The sequence below is a fragment of the Pelobates fuscus genome, chromosome 2, assembly GCF_036172605.1.
Source record: "Pelobates fuscus isolate aPelFus1 chromosome 2, aPelFus1.pri, whole genome shotgun sequence".
Taxonomy (NCBI): domain Eukaryota; kingdom Metazoa; phylum Chordata; class Amphibia; order Anura; family Pelobatidae; genus Pelobates; species Pelobates fuscus.
The window spans coordinates 121,308,066-121,325,739 of NC_086318.1; the positions used below are offsets into that span (position 1 = coordinate 121,308,066).

A 17,674-nucleotide genomic window follows, 5' to 3' on the forward strand; every position below is an offset into this window, starting at 1 on the left:
TGTAATATCAAATATGCTTGACTTTGGACATCATTTATTAGCTGAGAGTTAGCCCACCACTCAGCCAATTGATTAAGTCCTAACAGGGACAAAATTGACATAGCTAAAGCAGAATAGGAACTTTTGCTTTAGTGATATCACTGAACCGGACGGATTGCAGGTGTTGGGGACTCAAACCATTCAAGAAGGGTCTGACTCCTTACAATGTGATAATCCCTTTATACTCATATCACCCTAACCACTAGAGTACCCCTTTAGGGCATTGTAACAAGCTGATTGCATCGTTAGCACAACAAACAAGTCAAAAGAGGCTATATCACTAATTCCTTAACGCCGTTAGGCATTTAATAAGCCTAAAATCCGTTGCGGCAGTTTAAGCCCCCTGCTGCTCAGAGGTACTCACCTCCATCGCGATCCTCTTCTGGGGGACTGTCTGACAGAAGAAACCCACAGCACACCATTTTGTGCAAAAATATTTGTTCAATTAGATACAAAATATCATGTCATAAGTATACAATCAAAAGTGCAATAAAGATAAAGTGCAAAGTATCTGCATCTTAATCCACATAAATAAAGTGCAACAAGGTTGCCTTCAGAAACTGAACAGCGACGAGCAGACCCCAGGTGGCAAGTCAAACCATTGGGGTTCCTAGTACAATAACCATGCTGTAGTGGCTCTGGTGTTTGAAATATGTAGTGAATGGGCCATGGAGTTGTTTTGCAATCAGAGAACATGAGAGACAAAAAAATAAATATATATATTTTTTATTGATTGATTTATAGTGAAGAAAAAAACCTTTTATACACAAGGAAAAAAATCTTCATGAACAGGTTTATTCATTAAATTATGATTTGTAGCGAATTAAAGTCTGATATCAAAATGTGGGCAAAATAACGAGTCACAACTTGGCCATTTTTGCCTGAATTTGAATATTCACAGAGTTATTTATAAAACATTGAAGCCAGGTTATAGGACCTATCTGTGATAAAAGAGGTGCTTACACTTACAAGCAAATAATGAATAATAGAAAGATGCATATAATAAGCTGCTACAACACTTTGGTTTGTTCTTTCCTTACACCACATCAGAACTGTACAAAAAAGATACTGTGTGACCTGATAACTAGACTCAAACAGCAGTAAATGAGTGGAGCGCTTGCTGGTTAGTATATATTATCACTATGCAATCACTCACCCATTATATGCACTGGGTGTACAGGTACAATTGGCTCAGTCACCCAGGAAAGCTTTCTATTACCGTGGGTATTGGCCCCTTCTCGGTCTCGAGGACTGTGGTATTCAGGCAGACTTTATGCAACCAGGATATCCATTATCAGCACTCTTTTGTAAAATGCATCATTGCATTATCAGTACTCTTTTTGAAAAAATCATGATTGCATTATCAGCACTCTACTTGTAAATTGTATCATTGCATTATCCGTACTCTTTGTAAATAGCATCTTTTCATTATCAGCACTCTTTTTGTAAAATGCATCATTGCACTATCACCACTCTTTTTGTAAATTGCCTCATTGCATTATCAGCACTATTTGTAAAATGCACCATTGCATTATCAGTACTCTCTGTAAAGTTCATAATTGCATTATCAGCACTCTTTTTGTAAATTGCATAATTGCATTATCAGCACTCTTATTGTAAAAAAGAGCAATGCATTATCAGCACTCTTTTTGTAAAATGCACCATTGCATTATCAGCACTTTGTTTTTGGTAAATTGCATCATTGCATTATCAGCACTCTTTTTTTGTCATGTATAAACTTACCTAAATGCTCACCACACTAACCTCCTAAATGTGACCTATTTGTTATAAGGATGCCTAATGTAATTTAGTCTTTAATCTAAATTACTAATGTACTTACCATAGCTGGTACTAAACAGCCATGGAGACAGAGGAACAGCTGCAGACCTGAATTTTAGCATCAATGGGGATTTGACCAACTGACAGCGTAAACAGTTTCAACTATAGGCTTGCATCTGTACCCCATATGCCCTTTCCGGACATGGTGGAATACATAAAAGAGACATAACCAGGTGGTCACTTTATGGAAGTTTTGGTTCCTGGGTCTTCAGGCATAAGAGGCTGAACCCTGGTTTGGCCTCATGTATCCAGTGGACCACTGTCATCCCCTGAGGGAGAGAGTCAGTTCAGATCCACGTTCACTGAAGGGGGTTCAGGTCAGATCCACGTTCACTGAAGGGGGTACCCAGGCTGGCAACTCATTCAAATGTCCTGTTGCTAGGTCTTCAGGGATAAGATGCTGAACCCTGGCTGGCCTTTATTTATGCAGTGGACCGCTTTCATCCCCTGAGGGAGAGAGCCTTGGTCAGACTTCCAGTCATTAGTGTTCCCAGTCTGGCGACTCATAGAGATATGCTGTTGCTGGGTTTTCAGGGCTTAGAGGCTGAACCTTGGCTGGGTCCCACACCCAAATGCCCGGTGGGCCGCGGTGGCCAGGGACCGAGGCCGGCAGGGGAAGGTCACAGGATCTCCCCTGCCGGTCTATGCAGGGCCGGCACTATCCGAGCGCCGGCCCCGCTGTTTGCCATGATGGACCGGTGGGGAGATCAAAGATCTCCCTCACCGGCCCACTTAGACAGACATGCGGCTGGGGAGGGAGGGAGAGGACCCGGCGGAGCTCTATCTTGCAGCTCCGCCAGGTTCCTCTCGCGAGATCCGGAGCGTTGCCATGGCAACGACCGGATCTCGCGAGAGTGAACTCTAGCCCGCAGGCTAGAGTTCACTCACCGCTGGACCACCAGGGATGGTGTGAGAGTGCAAGTGACGGTCCCCCACTCTCTCTCCTTGGTACCACCGTGCCGATCCCCCCCTCCCAGGCTAAAGGTAAGAAGGGAGGGGGGGACATAATGCTTACTTATTAGTTGTTTTTTTTACCCCCCCAATCCCTTGTAACATTCACCCACAGCACTCTCACACACATCACACACTGCACTCTCACACACAGCACTCTCACACCCATCACACACAGCACTCTCACACACATCACACACGGCACTCTCACACACAGCACTCTCACACCCATCACACACAGCACTCTCACACACATCACACACAGCACTCTCACACACAGCACACACGGCACTCTCACACACAGCACTCTCACACACAGCACACACGGCACTCTCACACACATCACACTCACACACAAATCAGACACACTGCACCCTTAAACACAGCAGTCTCACACACAAATCACACACCCAGCACCCTTAAACACAGCAGCCTCACACACAAATCACACACATCACATCACACACAGCACCCTCACACACATACACAGCATCCTCACACACAGCACCCCTCAAACACAGCACCCTTCAAACACAGCATCCATCACACACACATACTGCACCCTTCACATACACACTACACCCCTCACACATACCCACTGCACCCCTCACACATACACACAGAACCAACACACTGCACCAAACACACACACACACACACAATACTTCCAAACACTTTTATATTATATATATATATAAATATATATATATATATATATATATATATATACACACACACACACACTACAGCACCCCTCACACACATACTGCACCCCTAAACACATTACATTCCAGACACACACTAGATCCCTTACCCAACTCTGGATCATATACACACACTAGATCCCTATATACACTCTGATTCCGTTATATACACACACTCACTAGATCTCCTACACATTCTGGGTCCTTCAAACACACACTAGACTCCTGCATACACACACACACACACACTACATTCCTAACATACACACTCTGGATCCCTTATACATACACTAGATTAATTGTAAACAAACACATGCTACACCCCTAAAAACACACTCTCTACAACCCCTACAAACACTACATCACCTATATACACACACACACACACTATAGCCTGTATGCACACACTTACTACATCCCCTATACACACATTCTCTACAGCCCCTAGCCACATATGCATTACATTACACCACAAACACAACACGACTAAAACCGACCTTATTGCACAATACCACACCACAATCAGCTCACTCTACACACACGCAATACCACAAGCAGGCTCCAAACACACGCACAATACTTTTGTCTCCTGATATCCATTTATAGAGACACCAGAGACAAGTTGCAAGGAAACACAGTGCAAGCATGTTATTACATTTGCTTGTGCTGTGCAGAACAAATACAGGGCATTTTTTCTCATGCTAGAGCTCTTTAGCAGAGCTCTACCCTGGAAGAGCATTGACCCAACGCTCAGTTTGCGAGGGGATGTGTTTATCATTGGTGATGATGAAACACACCCTCTCTACCCCGCCCCCTTCTTAGTGGACCGCTGTGCTAAAAAAATGCCCGGTCCAAATTTTTCTCCCAGTCCGGCCCTGGTCCCACATATGCGTGGACCGCTCTCATTCCCTGTGAGAGAGAGTCAGGTCAGACTCCCAGTCACAAGTGGAGGTACCCAGGCTGGCAACTCATAAAAATGTGCTGTTGCTGGGTCTTCAGGGATAAGAGGCTGAGTCCTGACAGGGCCTCATGCATGCAGTGTGCCGCTTTCTTCCCCTGAGGGAGAGATTGGGTCTGACCCCATGTCACTAAAAGGAGCACCTATGCTGGCAACTCAAAGCGATGTGCTGTTGCTGGGTCTTCAGGGATTAGAGGCTGAGCCCTGGCAGGGCTACAAAAATATTGGCCTGGTGAGCATAAAAAAAATATAGGGCTGCTTTCTGTATGCTTTTTCCTTTTCTTTTTGAAAAAACGCTGGCAGATTGTAAGCATGCACAAGAATGTTTGCTGTACTGTATGCATTTAACCCATCTTCCTATACCTCAATGACACACTGTTGATCACAATTTATATGGAACTGGGCTTCTGCGTAAGCCATTTTATACTGTGCATTTGTTGCTCTCTGTCGGAGCAAAAATAAATAAAAAATCAATACAGGGCTGCTTAAGCAGACTCCTTCCAAACTGCTGTGAAGGACAAAAAAATAAAAGACTGCCTGATGGGAAGAATGTGGATCTATTTTAGAGTTCTATTTCCCATCCTTCCTGCTGTGAGGGGAGGGGCTAAGCCATGAGTAAATGCTGCCATGTTTGATCAGGGAAAATATATTGTGCAAAACTGTGGTTTAAAATGTGATGAGATGTGGACAGAATGGACTTATTGTTAGTTGTTTTCTCTATTAGGAATTATAATAAGCTTTTCCCCTACAATTGGCACTGTATTTGTGACTACATACTTATAGAAGAATGAGGAGAATTTATTATTCTATTTATCTTTTATAAACATATATAAAATATATATAACAATTTTAAGTTAAAAAAAAAAACATTTTTTTAAACTATTTATACAATTTAATTTTGAGAGTTACAAACATACCCAAATTTGGTGTTTAGTGAATAACCCGGTCAGACTGTAATTTGCTACAATTCAATATTTAGTGAATTAGTGATCCAGAGGAAGGCGAAAAAACGTGGACATACCACGGATAATATGTCCAAGTAAAAAATTCCTTCCTGACCCCATTTTAAGGCGATCGGTTATAAGTCTGTCCCTGGATCTGAATTCAATTTATTTTTTATGAATCTTGCTCATTTACAATTACCCCATACATTACCATCCTCCTCAGATCCAGTTTAGGTCCATGCAGCAGATTATCCAGAAAGTTTTGGTTTGTTCTGATGAGTTCCTGTTTACCCTGTAGGCCCAGTTCCACACTGACTGGCTTCAGATTGTTCAAGCTGTTGTTACATATTCCCAGTTTATTATGATGCATGATGACATCACTGTTTAGTTGTAACCTTATAAGGTAAATAGGCACATCAAATGTCTTGGGTTTATTTATCCTTAACGGATGTCTATTGCTTGAGATTGTATATAAAAATAAGTCTGTACAATATTAGTTTTATTGTTTTTTTTTATTGTTTATTTTATCTCACTCCATGAGGCGTAGCATCAAGTTCACATTTGACATAACAGCACATTGTGTATTAACAAAGAAAACCATATATACTGTTATGTCATAGCCATAATATTGTGCTCTTATACAGCAAGGATTAGCGTGTGTGCTTCCATAGAGGAGAGTTGTTGTAGTGTATACATGTCATATGTGAGCCCCCTAGGTTGGAGGTTGAAGGCATGTGAAGATGGTGCCTTAACGTGAGTGGACCCCCTATATTGTAGGGTTCGCTGTTATAGGAGGGAGGAGGGGGTTAATGTAGTGTCGCTGACAATGTGGTGTTAACTTTGTGGTGTTTTGTTTTTTTAATTGTAAGATTTTATTTTTAATTAAAATTACTCTAATTGTTTTAAATGGTTTGGGAGATGAGCACTGCTATACGTATTCAAAGACAAATAGCTTTAACAATCCAAACATAAAAGATAATCATCTATAGTTCATAATGTCTGTCTGCTGTGGGACTTCTATAGAGTAAAAGCATGTATTTTTTAAGATGCCCTATGTGAATCTGTCCTTTACTAATTTTGATTGACAGCTTATCTAATTCGCAAGACTTTCAGCTGATATGTGAAACAGTATATATTTAATACATAGATTTTCAGCATTATTCACTAAAGCAAAACCCATTACACCATTAAAAAGCATTGAAAAGCACCCAATACTTGTGTTAAACCTTTTATTACACATATAACAATAATAGGAAGGGTGCTTAGATGGAGTTGCCCAGATTTAGAGTATATTTAAAAACAGCGGTTTGGATTTCTACATTTAATGCTACTTTTCCCCACGCTCCTTTTTTGTGTATGTGTGTGAATGTAATGGACTATACACTCTGTGTGAATGTAATAGACTATACACTCTGTGTGAATGTAGACCGACTGTGTACTTTGTGTGAATGTAGATGGATTGCGTACTGTGTATGAATGTAGATGGACTACATCATGTTTTGAGTACTGTATATATATTTATATATCTGCCAATTTCCCTACAACATTTGTCCTTTTTAACATAACAGGAGTACCTCCCTTCATATGCCCACTTCTCTTGTGTGTCACTTCGTCCCCCATTCTGACATTGTATCTGTGTAATCCCTCTTGTCCTTCATATGTGTCTGCGATTCCTTATGTATCTCTGAAATGTCATGTCACTCATCCATCTTATCGACCCACCACATCCCTATGTATCTCTAGCACGCCTCCTATTGTTTTGTTAACTACTCTTCACATGTGGATGTACGGAAACAAAACTTGTGTGGACTGGCTGACAATTAAATTAGTTAAGGTAAAGTTGACTTTGCGCAGTATGTAAATGCTCTTGCTGCTTCAGTCTCTCTAACTCTGTGCCATGTTCCCTTTCTTCTGCACTCACTACAAACACCTTTTCTCTATCCCAGACTGTGTAACAGGAGCTTCTGTCTGTTACTAAGAAGGTTAGGAGAGGAGGGGACAGTTGAGTGCTAGGGGAAAGTCCTTAGAAAGCGTGTAGCGAGTGCATTATTAGATGCATTTATGCCAAGCTCAGGGTGTTGCCTGCTTAGTATGCCCTTAGTTGGTGATACTGCATGATTGGCAGGCAACCTGACATGCATTCACCCCAGGCTGACCTAGTTCCTCGGACATATTTTTTGGGCATGTTTGCTTTTTTTTGGCGGTTTTCGTTACATGATTTGCATCAGTGGCCCACGCTTATACCCAGCACAATGAAATCCAGCTTCACTGGATACTGCTGTTAGGGGGTATGGATTTACTTGAAAAATTAAAGAGAGAGATTATCATAGGGTATGTGTTTTATTGAAGCTATATCCTGTGAGTTTCCCTCCAGCACCACCTCCACCAGATACAATTGTGAGGTGTGACTGTTTTAGTTTTTTCCGTCGATACAATTCTATAATTAGGCCCATCATAATTGTCAGCACCAGGTCCGATGGGCTCTTAATCTTGACCTGCAGGTGGTGGTTCTAAATATAGAGAGAAGGGGGGGGGGGGGGGTGGATATACAAATACCTGCAAAGAAAAAAATTATACTACAATTAGATGTCTTCTTTCTTCTAAACCTTATTTTTCAACCTCCCACAAAAGCCCTCCCAAAATTCCATAATAATACAATGCAGAATATTTTCCCACTTTTCAGGCTGATAAAGTGGGAAAATGTATTTCCACACTCTGATAGGTTGGCTGACAAGTTTTCCCAGTTGCTAGTTTTTTAATGCTAATTAGTATATATGCCCCATCTGCAAACCTATCCTATAGAATATGAGATTCATACTGACACTTTTTACATTTGAATGTGGTGGCTAGTTAGCAAGCCCTGGCCAGCAGCCACATGGTTAACTCACAAGAGTTATTTAATTATTTGCTCGCTGGCTACTAGTGGGCCGGAGAGAGTAATGGTCTTCGGACATTTAGTAAATAAACTAAAATTTATTTGGCCGAACCAAATGAAAAACTAAAAGGAAAAACAAACACTAACAGAATGAATGAAAAGAAGCGAAAATTCATTCTGTACACATTAGATTTCTCCTATGTTGGAGTGCTACATTGCTTCAATGTAATGTATTGCACTATGCTTATTAAAATTATACTGAAAATATATATTGTTCGGAAGAGATGATGAAATACAGTTTTCACAAAATAGTAAAGTTATTAACTGGAGTTAATCAACATTTTGCATCAACTCATCTTCGCGGTGTCCGAGCATTCATCATGGAACCATACCAATCTGACAGCATATCTCAGAATGCTGATGAGAAATTTGTGTCGGAATATAGGAAGTCAGGCATTACATCCAAATGGGACATGGCTATTTCAAATAATGTGAAAACAGAAAAGAAATATAGAAAACACTGTTATTCCCATTTAGAGAATTATGATATCCAATATCATCTTTTGAGATATTGATGGGGGATTGGCTGCCTGCCACATAATATATATAGTGAATAAACACGATAAAAGAAACAAATAAACTTGTCTTGCTGAGATTCATTTTCTCATACAATCCATCTATCCATGGAAGGTTTTATATAGCACGTGAGCAGGGCAGGCCACTGGTGTATCCATGACTAGTTATTTTTCACCCCTCCTTCCCAAACTGAGAGCACAGAGAAGCATTGATTAGACTCACTGATCTACAGAACACAATGTAGGAATTGCAGGTGTGGGATTAATAAAAGGATGTCTCACTTTCTTGATTTCCCTTCTGTTTTAAAGCTCTCTTTATCTGATGTCGAGTTGCACCACTTGCTCCCAGCCTTATCATGCCAAGAATCAAAGAAACGCCAAGTGGGGAAAAAATAATGTTCTCTCTCTCGTGTCAGCTAATTGAATTGTTCAGATCCATAGTAAACACCATAATAGCATCACCCAGAGGGCTCAATAAGCAGGAAGTTATACTAACTAAAGCAAGGGCAACAGCAAGCAAGACTATGAAGGGTCTCATCATTGTAACACAATCTTTAAGTAATATTCTTCTGGGTTCTGAAATGGAAATCAAACAAAACAAACTAAAGACATTAAAGGAAAGTCATTCTACTTCACTGTCCCATTGCCCTACTATTATACAGAAAATGGTGTTCAGAATTACCTGGTTTGTTGGAGAAGTCAAGGAGAAAACAATGTATTAACTACGTTCTAATATTTTAACAATGAGTGTTAAAAACACCTTGGTTGCATACACCTTTGCTGGCATTTTAAATAGTTAATTGTCTTCTCGATCTTTGCTGCCAGGAATCGTTTACCATCTTTCACCATCTTTCTTCGCATTTTGTTCAAACATTTTTCACATCTCAATCAAATCTGCAGGCGATTGTAGCTGTTTCTTACTTCACTACAGACATATATTGTATGTATTTCAATGGTTTAAAATTAGATTTAAGGACAAAAACAAATATTATATATTTATATCATCTAAATAGAGTATATATTTAATATCAACTCATTAAATATATACATAGTGAAACACAATAGAATGATACATTTCAAAATGAAATATATTTAGCGCTTTTCGATTTTAGTATTTTTTTATGCACATGTTATAATTTGTCGCCCTGAAATGTACCATAAATGAATTTGCAGGCAGAGAATGTGACAGATGAATGATTCCTTTCTAAATGCCAGATTATGATGGCTCATGTTGTAATCATGAAACACTGGAGGAGACATGTCATTGTGCTGTGACCTGAATACTGCTGCAGAATTTCAAAGGTTGGGCAATCACCATGGAAACCATTAGAATCAGCAGGCATATTCTATCGGTGATTACTGCACTTGCAGAACTTTGCACCACTTTTCAGAACATGACACTTTGAAAAATCACTTCTGCTGTCTGAATGGCGCATCAGCAAAAATGGATTTCACAAACCTTTTGCATAACTAATACCTTGAGATTTAGGGGCTGATATAATTATAATATTAATGTAATGATCCAGTTATCCCTCATAGTTGTAGTAGTGAATGTGATGCTATAAAAGAGAGATGGAACTACCTGTTGGCAGGCACTGATTTGTGAAATGTGTAGGGCTGCGCATCATCCCAAAAAAACACAACAGGGAGCAACTACATGATGAGCCAAAAGTCAGGAATGGACTCTTGTTATCTCACACCACACACAAGCCCCCAGTTAAGGTTTTTTTTTTTGTTTGTTTGTTTTTTTTGTTTTTTTGTTGTTTGTTTTTTAATTCTTTATTTTTTATTCGTGCATGGAGTAACAGTAAAGCGTACAGCGCCACAACAGCTGCTGCAAGCGGTTTGTCATCATTTCAACATGTGGCTTGTTATACAGCACGATTTTTATATTTTAGAACATGAAAATAACAAGATGTAGGCAGTTGCATAAAAATACAAAACGTGGTAAACCTGCGATTTAAATTATGAAACACTCTGAATTATTATGTCTAAGGCAGTAAGACACGATAGGGTTACATGCTTGCTTCGGTAGACACATGTGCCCCTTCTAAATATGTGAACGTACGCTGTCTCACCTATGAGGCAGAAGAATATACAGATAGCTTGACTTTTTTTTTTTTTAAGATAAACCAGCTCAGCCTAGTATAAGATATCAGCATACTAATATAGCAGGGACATTTCCGTGGAAGCATATACGGTCAAAATCATCATTAGATATTACATGAGACTTCGCCCCTATAGTGCTTTGAATATAAGATATCAGAAGACCTTGCACTTTTTATAAGAGTAAAAACAAACAGGCTAAGTGCATGAGCAATCGATAAAAACAAAGTGTTAGGGTAAAGCATGCTTAGTTAGTCTAATAGTAGAGTACGACTATTTATATCGCAGACTGGTCATTTTCAGTATGGGTTGCATGAGAAGTGTGAGATTAGGTATATCAGTAGTTAAACAAGCTTGTCATATTGTCATATAGCAGTAACTTTTGGTCCTAAAGTACATCAGAGTGTGCAAGCCAACCTGTCTGCAGTTAATGATACAGTGAAACATTAATGGTAGTATATGTTAAGTTGGTAATAGGCTTATCTGAGCATGAGAACTAATGGCAAGCTGCCCCCAGGAGGCTTCAAGCAGGTTGCTTGGTTAAATAGGAGGTAAGTAAGATAATTGGGTAAGTGCCCGGTAGGTGAGAGGGCGTCAGTCAGAAAATGGGCACTGGGGCTTAGGCTGTATGTGTGGGTAGCAGCCAGGGTTATGGGGAATAAGTCCACAGTCACCCGATGCCAGCAGTTGGCAGTTCAGGTCGCAGGAGTATACAAAAAGACTTCAGGCTCTGGGATCCAGGTGAGAGCCGGCAGCTCTGGTCAGAGACCGGGAGTAGGGCTCTCCACGATGTCTCCGGCTTGTTGCTAGGTCCAGGCTTGGCCTGCGAGCTCCGTGCTGCAGTCGCTGCGGGTGAGTTCTGCCTCTTACGTCTACGCCATTGTGGGACTCTCACTACCGGTGCTATCGTGAATACCCGGTGGAGCCTTGCTTTCTGGCTCATTAACCCAGTCGGTGCTTGATATAGTTGAGGTCCAGGTGTTCCACGCAGAGGTTTCAGCCGTATACGCTGGAATTCAGGAACTGACCTCTGCCTTTGTTGCCTTGAAGGTAGGTGACGTCTGACTTTCTCTTTCCCAACTGGACGCCGACGCCTTTTTCGGATCGGCCGGATAGCTGCGGCCCAGACCCTCCGCTTATTTGCGGGCTTTGGGACCCGAGGTGTATAGGTAGGTAGCGTTGGAGGCACAGCAGCGCACATCCGGGCAGCCAGCTTCTCCCAAAACAGTTGGAAAGTCTTATTTAGTTTGCCGAGCACATCTGACTCCTCAATACATGGCTCCGAGAAGCTCACATCCGCCTCAGCAGCTGGGCTACAGCTCCGCTAAAGACAGGCAGGTCAGGCTCAAATGCTTTCGCCAAGATAACCCCCACTGGCAGGGGGGGGGACCTTTCCAGTAGAGTGATCAGCGGGGAGATCGGCCGCTTCTCCCACATCCGCACCCACAGGTAGGCCGCAACACCGCTTCGGGTTCAGGCTGCTTGCCACGCTGCAAAAACACTTCAAAGAAAGGCAGAGTCGTTTGTAGGGTGTCCCCAACTTGTAGATTGTCTGGTTTTCTGTGGCAAAACCTTGATTTGTACGTGTTAAGCAGGTTTCTTAGACAGAGCTCTCTCTGCATGCGGCCATTCAGCTTGGCAGCCAGGCCCCGCCCCCCCAGTTAAGGTTTTTTAATCTTTTTTTAATGCATTTGAAGTTGGCTATTCACACACATGGGCTCTTGTTCTCTACGTGCCTTCTACATTTCCCATAATCCTGAAACAAAGCACTAAATTATTGAGATTGTTGAGGATCTCTGTACTGTTGGGGATAGTTAAGGAGGGTATTAAGCCTTGAATGTGTTAAAAAATGGGAAGAAATGGATGTGTTCTTAATACAGTCACAGTAAAACCACAGGCCTAATAAAATCTAGGCTGGTTGATATGTAATAGAGAGCACAGTTTGTTATTCTCTTTCAAGTACATCTGAGGGTTCTGCCTTTTTTGAAAAAATCTCGGAGCTGAAAATTCCTTCTAACATTACCTATATTTCAGTATTTCCTATGTTGTTTGATAGTGCATTATCTCACTATTTTTTTTTATCATTGTCTGTGCATACTTTGAACACAGTGGGAGAGTGGTAAAATGCACAGATTGTTGCTGCAGCAATATTGAGTGTTTTCAAGGATCCCAGCTCATTTTTTGTTAACCTCATATTGACAACATTTCGGACAAATCAACTCAAATCATGAATGCTTTAAATAATTATCTGCCATGAACAACTTAAACAGTAAACACATGCTATGGTGTGAATGTCAAAAGTGCCGTACATTGTGGTATAAGCAGAACATGCAGCAATTCCTATGGTTAAGAGATGGGGGGAACTCACAGTATAAAGCAGAAAGGGAATGTATTTAACTAATTACATAGTCCCGGTTAAGTATCTTATTAGGAAAATTTAGCAAGTGTTTACTGCTATTAGTTGCATTGCTACTCCCTTCTCGTCCCTCCTTTTTCAGCATATATTTGGCATGCTAATGATGCTTGATGATGATTGGTGCAATATTCTTTTGCAAACACATAAATAATGGTACTGTATGAATATAGCTGGAATTAGATTGCTCATTAGTATACATTGTTTTTGATTCTTAACACAGAATAAGAAATCTTTTCATTCCCAGCTGTTTCTCTTTGCTGCACTGCCACCGCAATTTAAAGGGTTAATCCAAGCACCGTGACCACTTCAGTGATTTGAAATGGTCATGGTGCCTGGAGTCTTAACGTGCAGTGTTTCTCTATGAAATGCTGTACAAACGGAGTTTAACCCCTCTGCTGTCAGAGGTGTAATTTTATTGCACATACTGTCAGCCATTGTATGAGAGTGGTTAGCTGATGCTGTAAGCCAGTGGTGCGCAAAAGCTAGACCCCGAGATGTTGCAGAACTCCCATGATGCTTTGCATGCCTTTAAAATGTTTTAGAATGACAAAGCATCATGGAAGCTGTAGTTCTACAACATGTGGGGATCTAATTTTTCGGCACCTCTGCTCTAAGCCAAAGCCGGAAGCATACCACCAGACCACCAGTGAGCTTTGAAGCCCCATGTGGACCTAGGTAGTTGCTAAATGTTGCCCCATTACCGTTGAACCGGATTAGGCTGAATTACTATCAGTTGTAATTATTATTATAACATACTGATTGTCAGGGAAATAATAAATCATGATGCCTACCGGTGCCATTGGAATACAATGTCTACCAGCATAGCTTGGCTATGTAGTGGGCTAACCTCTGCTTACTTTAGTCGTTTCATAACTTTTAGCTAGTGTCATCTAACAAAACAACTAAAGTGATGTGATAATAAAATAAGCAGAATAATCAGAATGTTATTGTTAACATTTTCTAGAGATAACACACATGGAGTCATGTAGCAAGAAAGCATTTCCAGTGTTATTTACATTTTACAGGAAATAGCAAATTTTAGTTTAAAATAATCAAGTGGTAAAATGGTTTCTCCAAATCAGGTTGTGGTCTCAAATGATTTCATTAAATTCCCCATAAAGAAAGTTTTAACAAGTAACACAGATAGTATTATCTAATAGTAAAACACCCAGTATTTCTTGATGTAAAAATACCCTTTGTGAGTAAATATATAGAAAACCACCTATCCTGATCTAACAATAGTTTTATTATGTTGTGATATAACAGCGGAATTTCTATAGGTGAGTTTTCTACGTCAGCCTAAGTCAGTTATTTCACATAACATTGTTTAAGTTAGTTGTAAACGCAGTGAAGCTGAACATTTAATGAACAGACCATTTAATTTTAATTACAATATAACCACTAGGTGGAGCCCAAAGGTGAACCTTGTCATATTACCATTAAATATCCATAGATTTAAAGTGAGCATTGTAAAGTGAATTTGAAATGTAGGCTGAAATAGCCAAACTGGAAGAAATCTCCAAGTCAGCTTGCATGCCAATTTGACTACGTTTGCCTCTAATTTGAGATTCCCACCAATATGTGTAATTTGGGTAAGCAGAAGTGTGATTAGGTTAAATTTCTTCTGCAAAAATTAAACTGCTGCCGCTCAGTGTAAAGGAAATCTTGTTTCCTGTATTGACATATTTTACTCTGAAAAAAAACTGATTCATTTTAATTAGGAACATGTAGAAATTTCACATTGTAAAAGGGAACGGCCACTTATTTAATATTGTTTACTTACTCACAATATGTATTTCTGAGGTGTTAAAATAAAATGACATTAATGACTTTGCCAACACCTCTTTATCCTGCAGCTGGGTGCCTCAATCTTAGCTTCCTGACAGACTTCCTGGTAGTCAGCATGCATAGAGAAAGTATACAATGAACAGGAAAAATGAAAAAGAAAAAAAGCATTTATAAAATATCAACTGGTCAGGAGACCTACTACCCATCTGGAACACTGGATTATTGCATGCCTATACAGACATTTGATAGACTATAAAAACTCTCCAATAGTTTCTAAATACCCAAAAGAGAAGGTCAAAAATTCCACTCGCAGACAGATGGATCAAGTGGAAAATAGTTTTAGAGTAAATTGCCAAATCATGTCCTCACCATTTTATCACTACTATACATCTCAATAAAAATGGCACACCCTTTTTTCTGGGCTACCAATGGCTACCCAAACAAAAACAAAAAAAATACATGAAGCAAATTCAAGCTGTTTTTGAGCTACAACTCGTGTAACATTTGAAGTTCTGTTATAATATTTGTATCTCAAGGGACATAGAAAATAAGAATGCCATTAAATAAAACACAAAGAAATGATTTGTAAATTCCATATATATTATTATTATTATTAATGCAAGTTAAAAAGCTTCACAGTAAATACAGTATTTTGTAAGATTCCAGTGGTTTTTTTATTTAATGTGAATGTTATTTTTCCTTTGGCCTTGCTGTTTTGTTGTTTCTTTTACGCCTTGCGTCTTGGTGCATCTTCTCTTTGAGTTGTTTGGCTGCTCGTTCTTTTTCCAGAATTTCTCTTGGGAAGAGGCTTCCCTCATCAAACACCGCTTTCAAAGCTACAAATGTAATAGAATCAAATCTGCATTATTTATATTCCTGGCAAGCACCTAGAGAGCCTGAATTTGTATCAGAGATTGCTAAACTGTCCCAATTGTATTTTATGATCCTATCTGCCATCTCTGCAACAAGATGACTTCTAAAAAAAAAAAAAGAACATACACTATATACATAATGGCTGTTTTAACCACTTGTGTAAGAGTGATAATATTTTTCAATATTCTAACATGCATTGTGATTCATCCTTAGTATGCACAACTATTTATATTAAAAAAAAGAATCATAGTTAATTCCGGAGATCACACTCCATGTTAAAAAAAAAAAAAAAAAAAAAAAAAAAACCTTGGTACATGGCTTCTTTTAAACTTCACTGTTGTTCCACATAAGCATTAGGGCTGCCAGTCACTAAATTATTCAGTTCCCCTACGTAAAAAATTCTATTGCAGAATTATCCCGATACTACTACTGAGCTAAACAAGTGTCGTGCTGTTTTGAAATCTGTTTTAAAATGGGGAATCAAACAAATCTGAGTTCTACATAATGACTGTAACACCGGCACTGCGTGGGTATGAAAACACTCTAAATATTTAAAGAGCTGTGTATTTGAAATGATGATATTGGCTGTCACTGTGGTCTCATTGTTGTGTTTAAACAGTAATAAGAAAATCATCCTTTTGAATGCTGCTCTTTCACACACCAGCTAGAGAGCGTCATATACTCTGTTCAATATTTCATGAGGCAGTCTTCTTCCAATCTCACATGCTACATCAAAAGTTGTGTCCTCAAATGGTACCGTTATACGTCTCACCCAGCAACTCAGTGCTCCTGTATATTAATAACTGCATGGAACGCCAACCCAGCAGAAGTGGTTGAGAGGATTACAAAAGTAAAAAAAAGTAATAAAAGGTGCTTAACCCCTTAAGGACCAAACTTCTGGAATAAAAGGGAATCATGACATGTCACACATGTCATGTGTCCTTAAGGGGTTAAAGGAACACTGTACTGTCCAACTAAAACCTAATAAAATAAAATACAAATAACTGCTTAGAAGATATAATGAAAACATATATGTATTTAATTAGTATTTTTTTTTTTTTTTTAATTAGGGGTATATGTAAAAACCGCTAGCAAAAGCTGCAAATCTCTGTCTGAAGTCTTTGCAAGCCCTCATGTTTCAATTACAGACTTCTCAATGCAGCTCACTGAAAAGTCTGTGCAATCTTGCATGTTGCTCCACTGAGGTAAATAACCAGGAAGTTACAGGACTGGTTCTCTGATTAACAGCCGGGGAGGTGTACGCGTAATTTCTAATTTAAGAAGAGGACACGGCTGAAGTGCTTCAGGGCTCAGAAATATCCCTGTAAAATACATATGGTGTTTTCTTAAATGGGAAAACTGGGGCAATAATCTTATTCTGTATAGGAATATAATGGCAGGAATGTTAGCAAGTTTTGCGTCACAAGTTCACTTTAGCCTAACCTTTTGCAGTTCCGTTTTCAGTTCTCTTAAAAAACTTTTTGTGAATAAACGCCAATATGATCTCTGTGATTACAATCTTTCCCTCTAAGCTCTTCTGGATGTTGTTTGAATTTTGTATAACAGTGTGTCTATAATACTAACTTGTCGTTAAGTAATTCAAGTG

The 17,674-nt window shown here is 39.6% G+C and overlaps 1 protein-coding gene across 1 annotated transcript in view; it reads right to left on the reverse strand.

The window, feature by feature from the left end:
- Positions 1-15,884: 15,884 nt before the first annotated feature.
- The window catches only part of WDR49 (WD repeat domain 49), a 110,434-nt gene continuing 108,644 nt past the window's right edge, over positions 15,885-17,674 (reverse strand). Inside the window, exon 18 of the mRNA XM_063441688.1 lies at positions 15,885-16,031. Coding sequence (XP_063297758.1) covers positions 15,886-16,031 — 146 coding nt within the window. The 3' untranslated portion in view covers position 15,885. The remainder of the gene's footprint in view (positions 16,032-17,674) is intronic.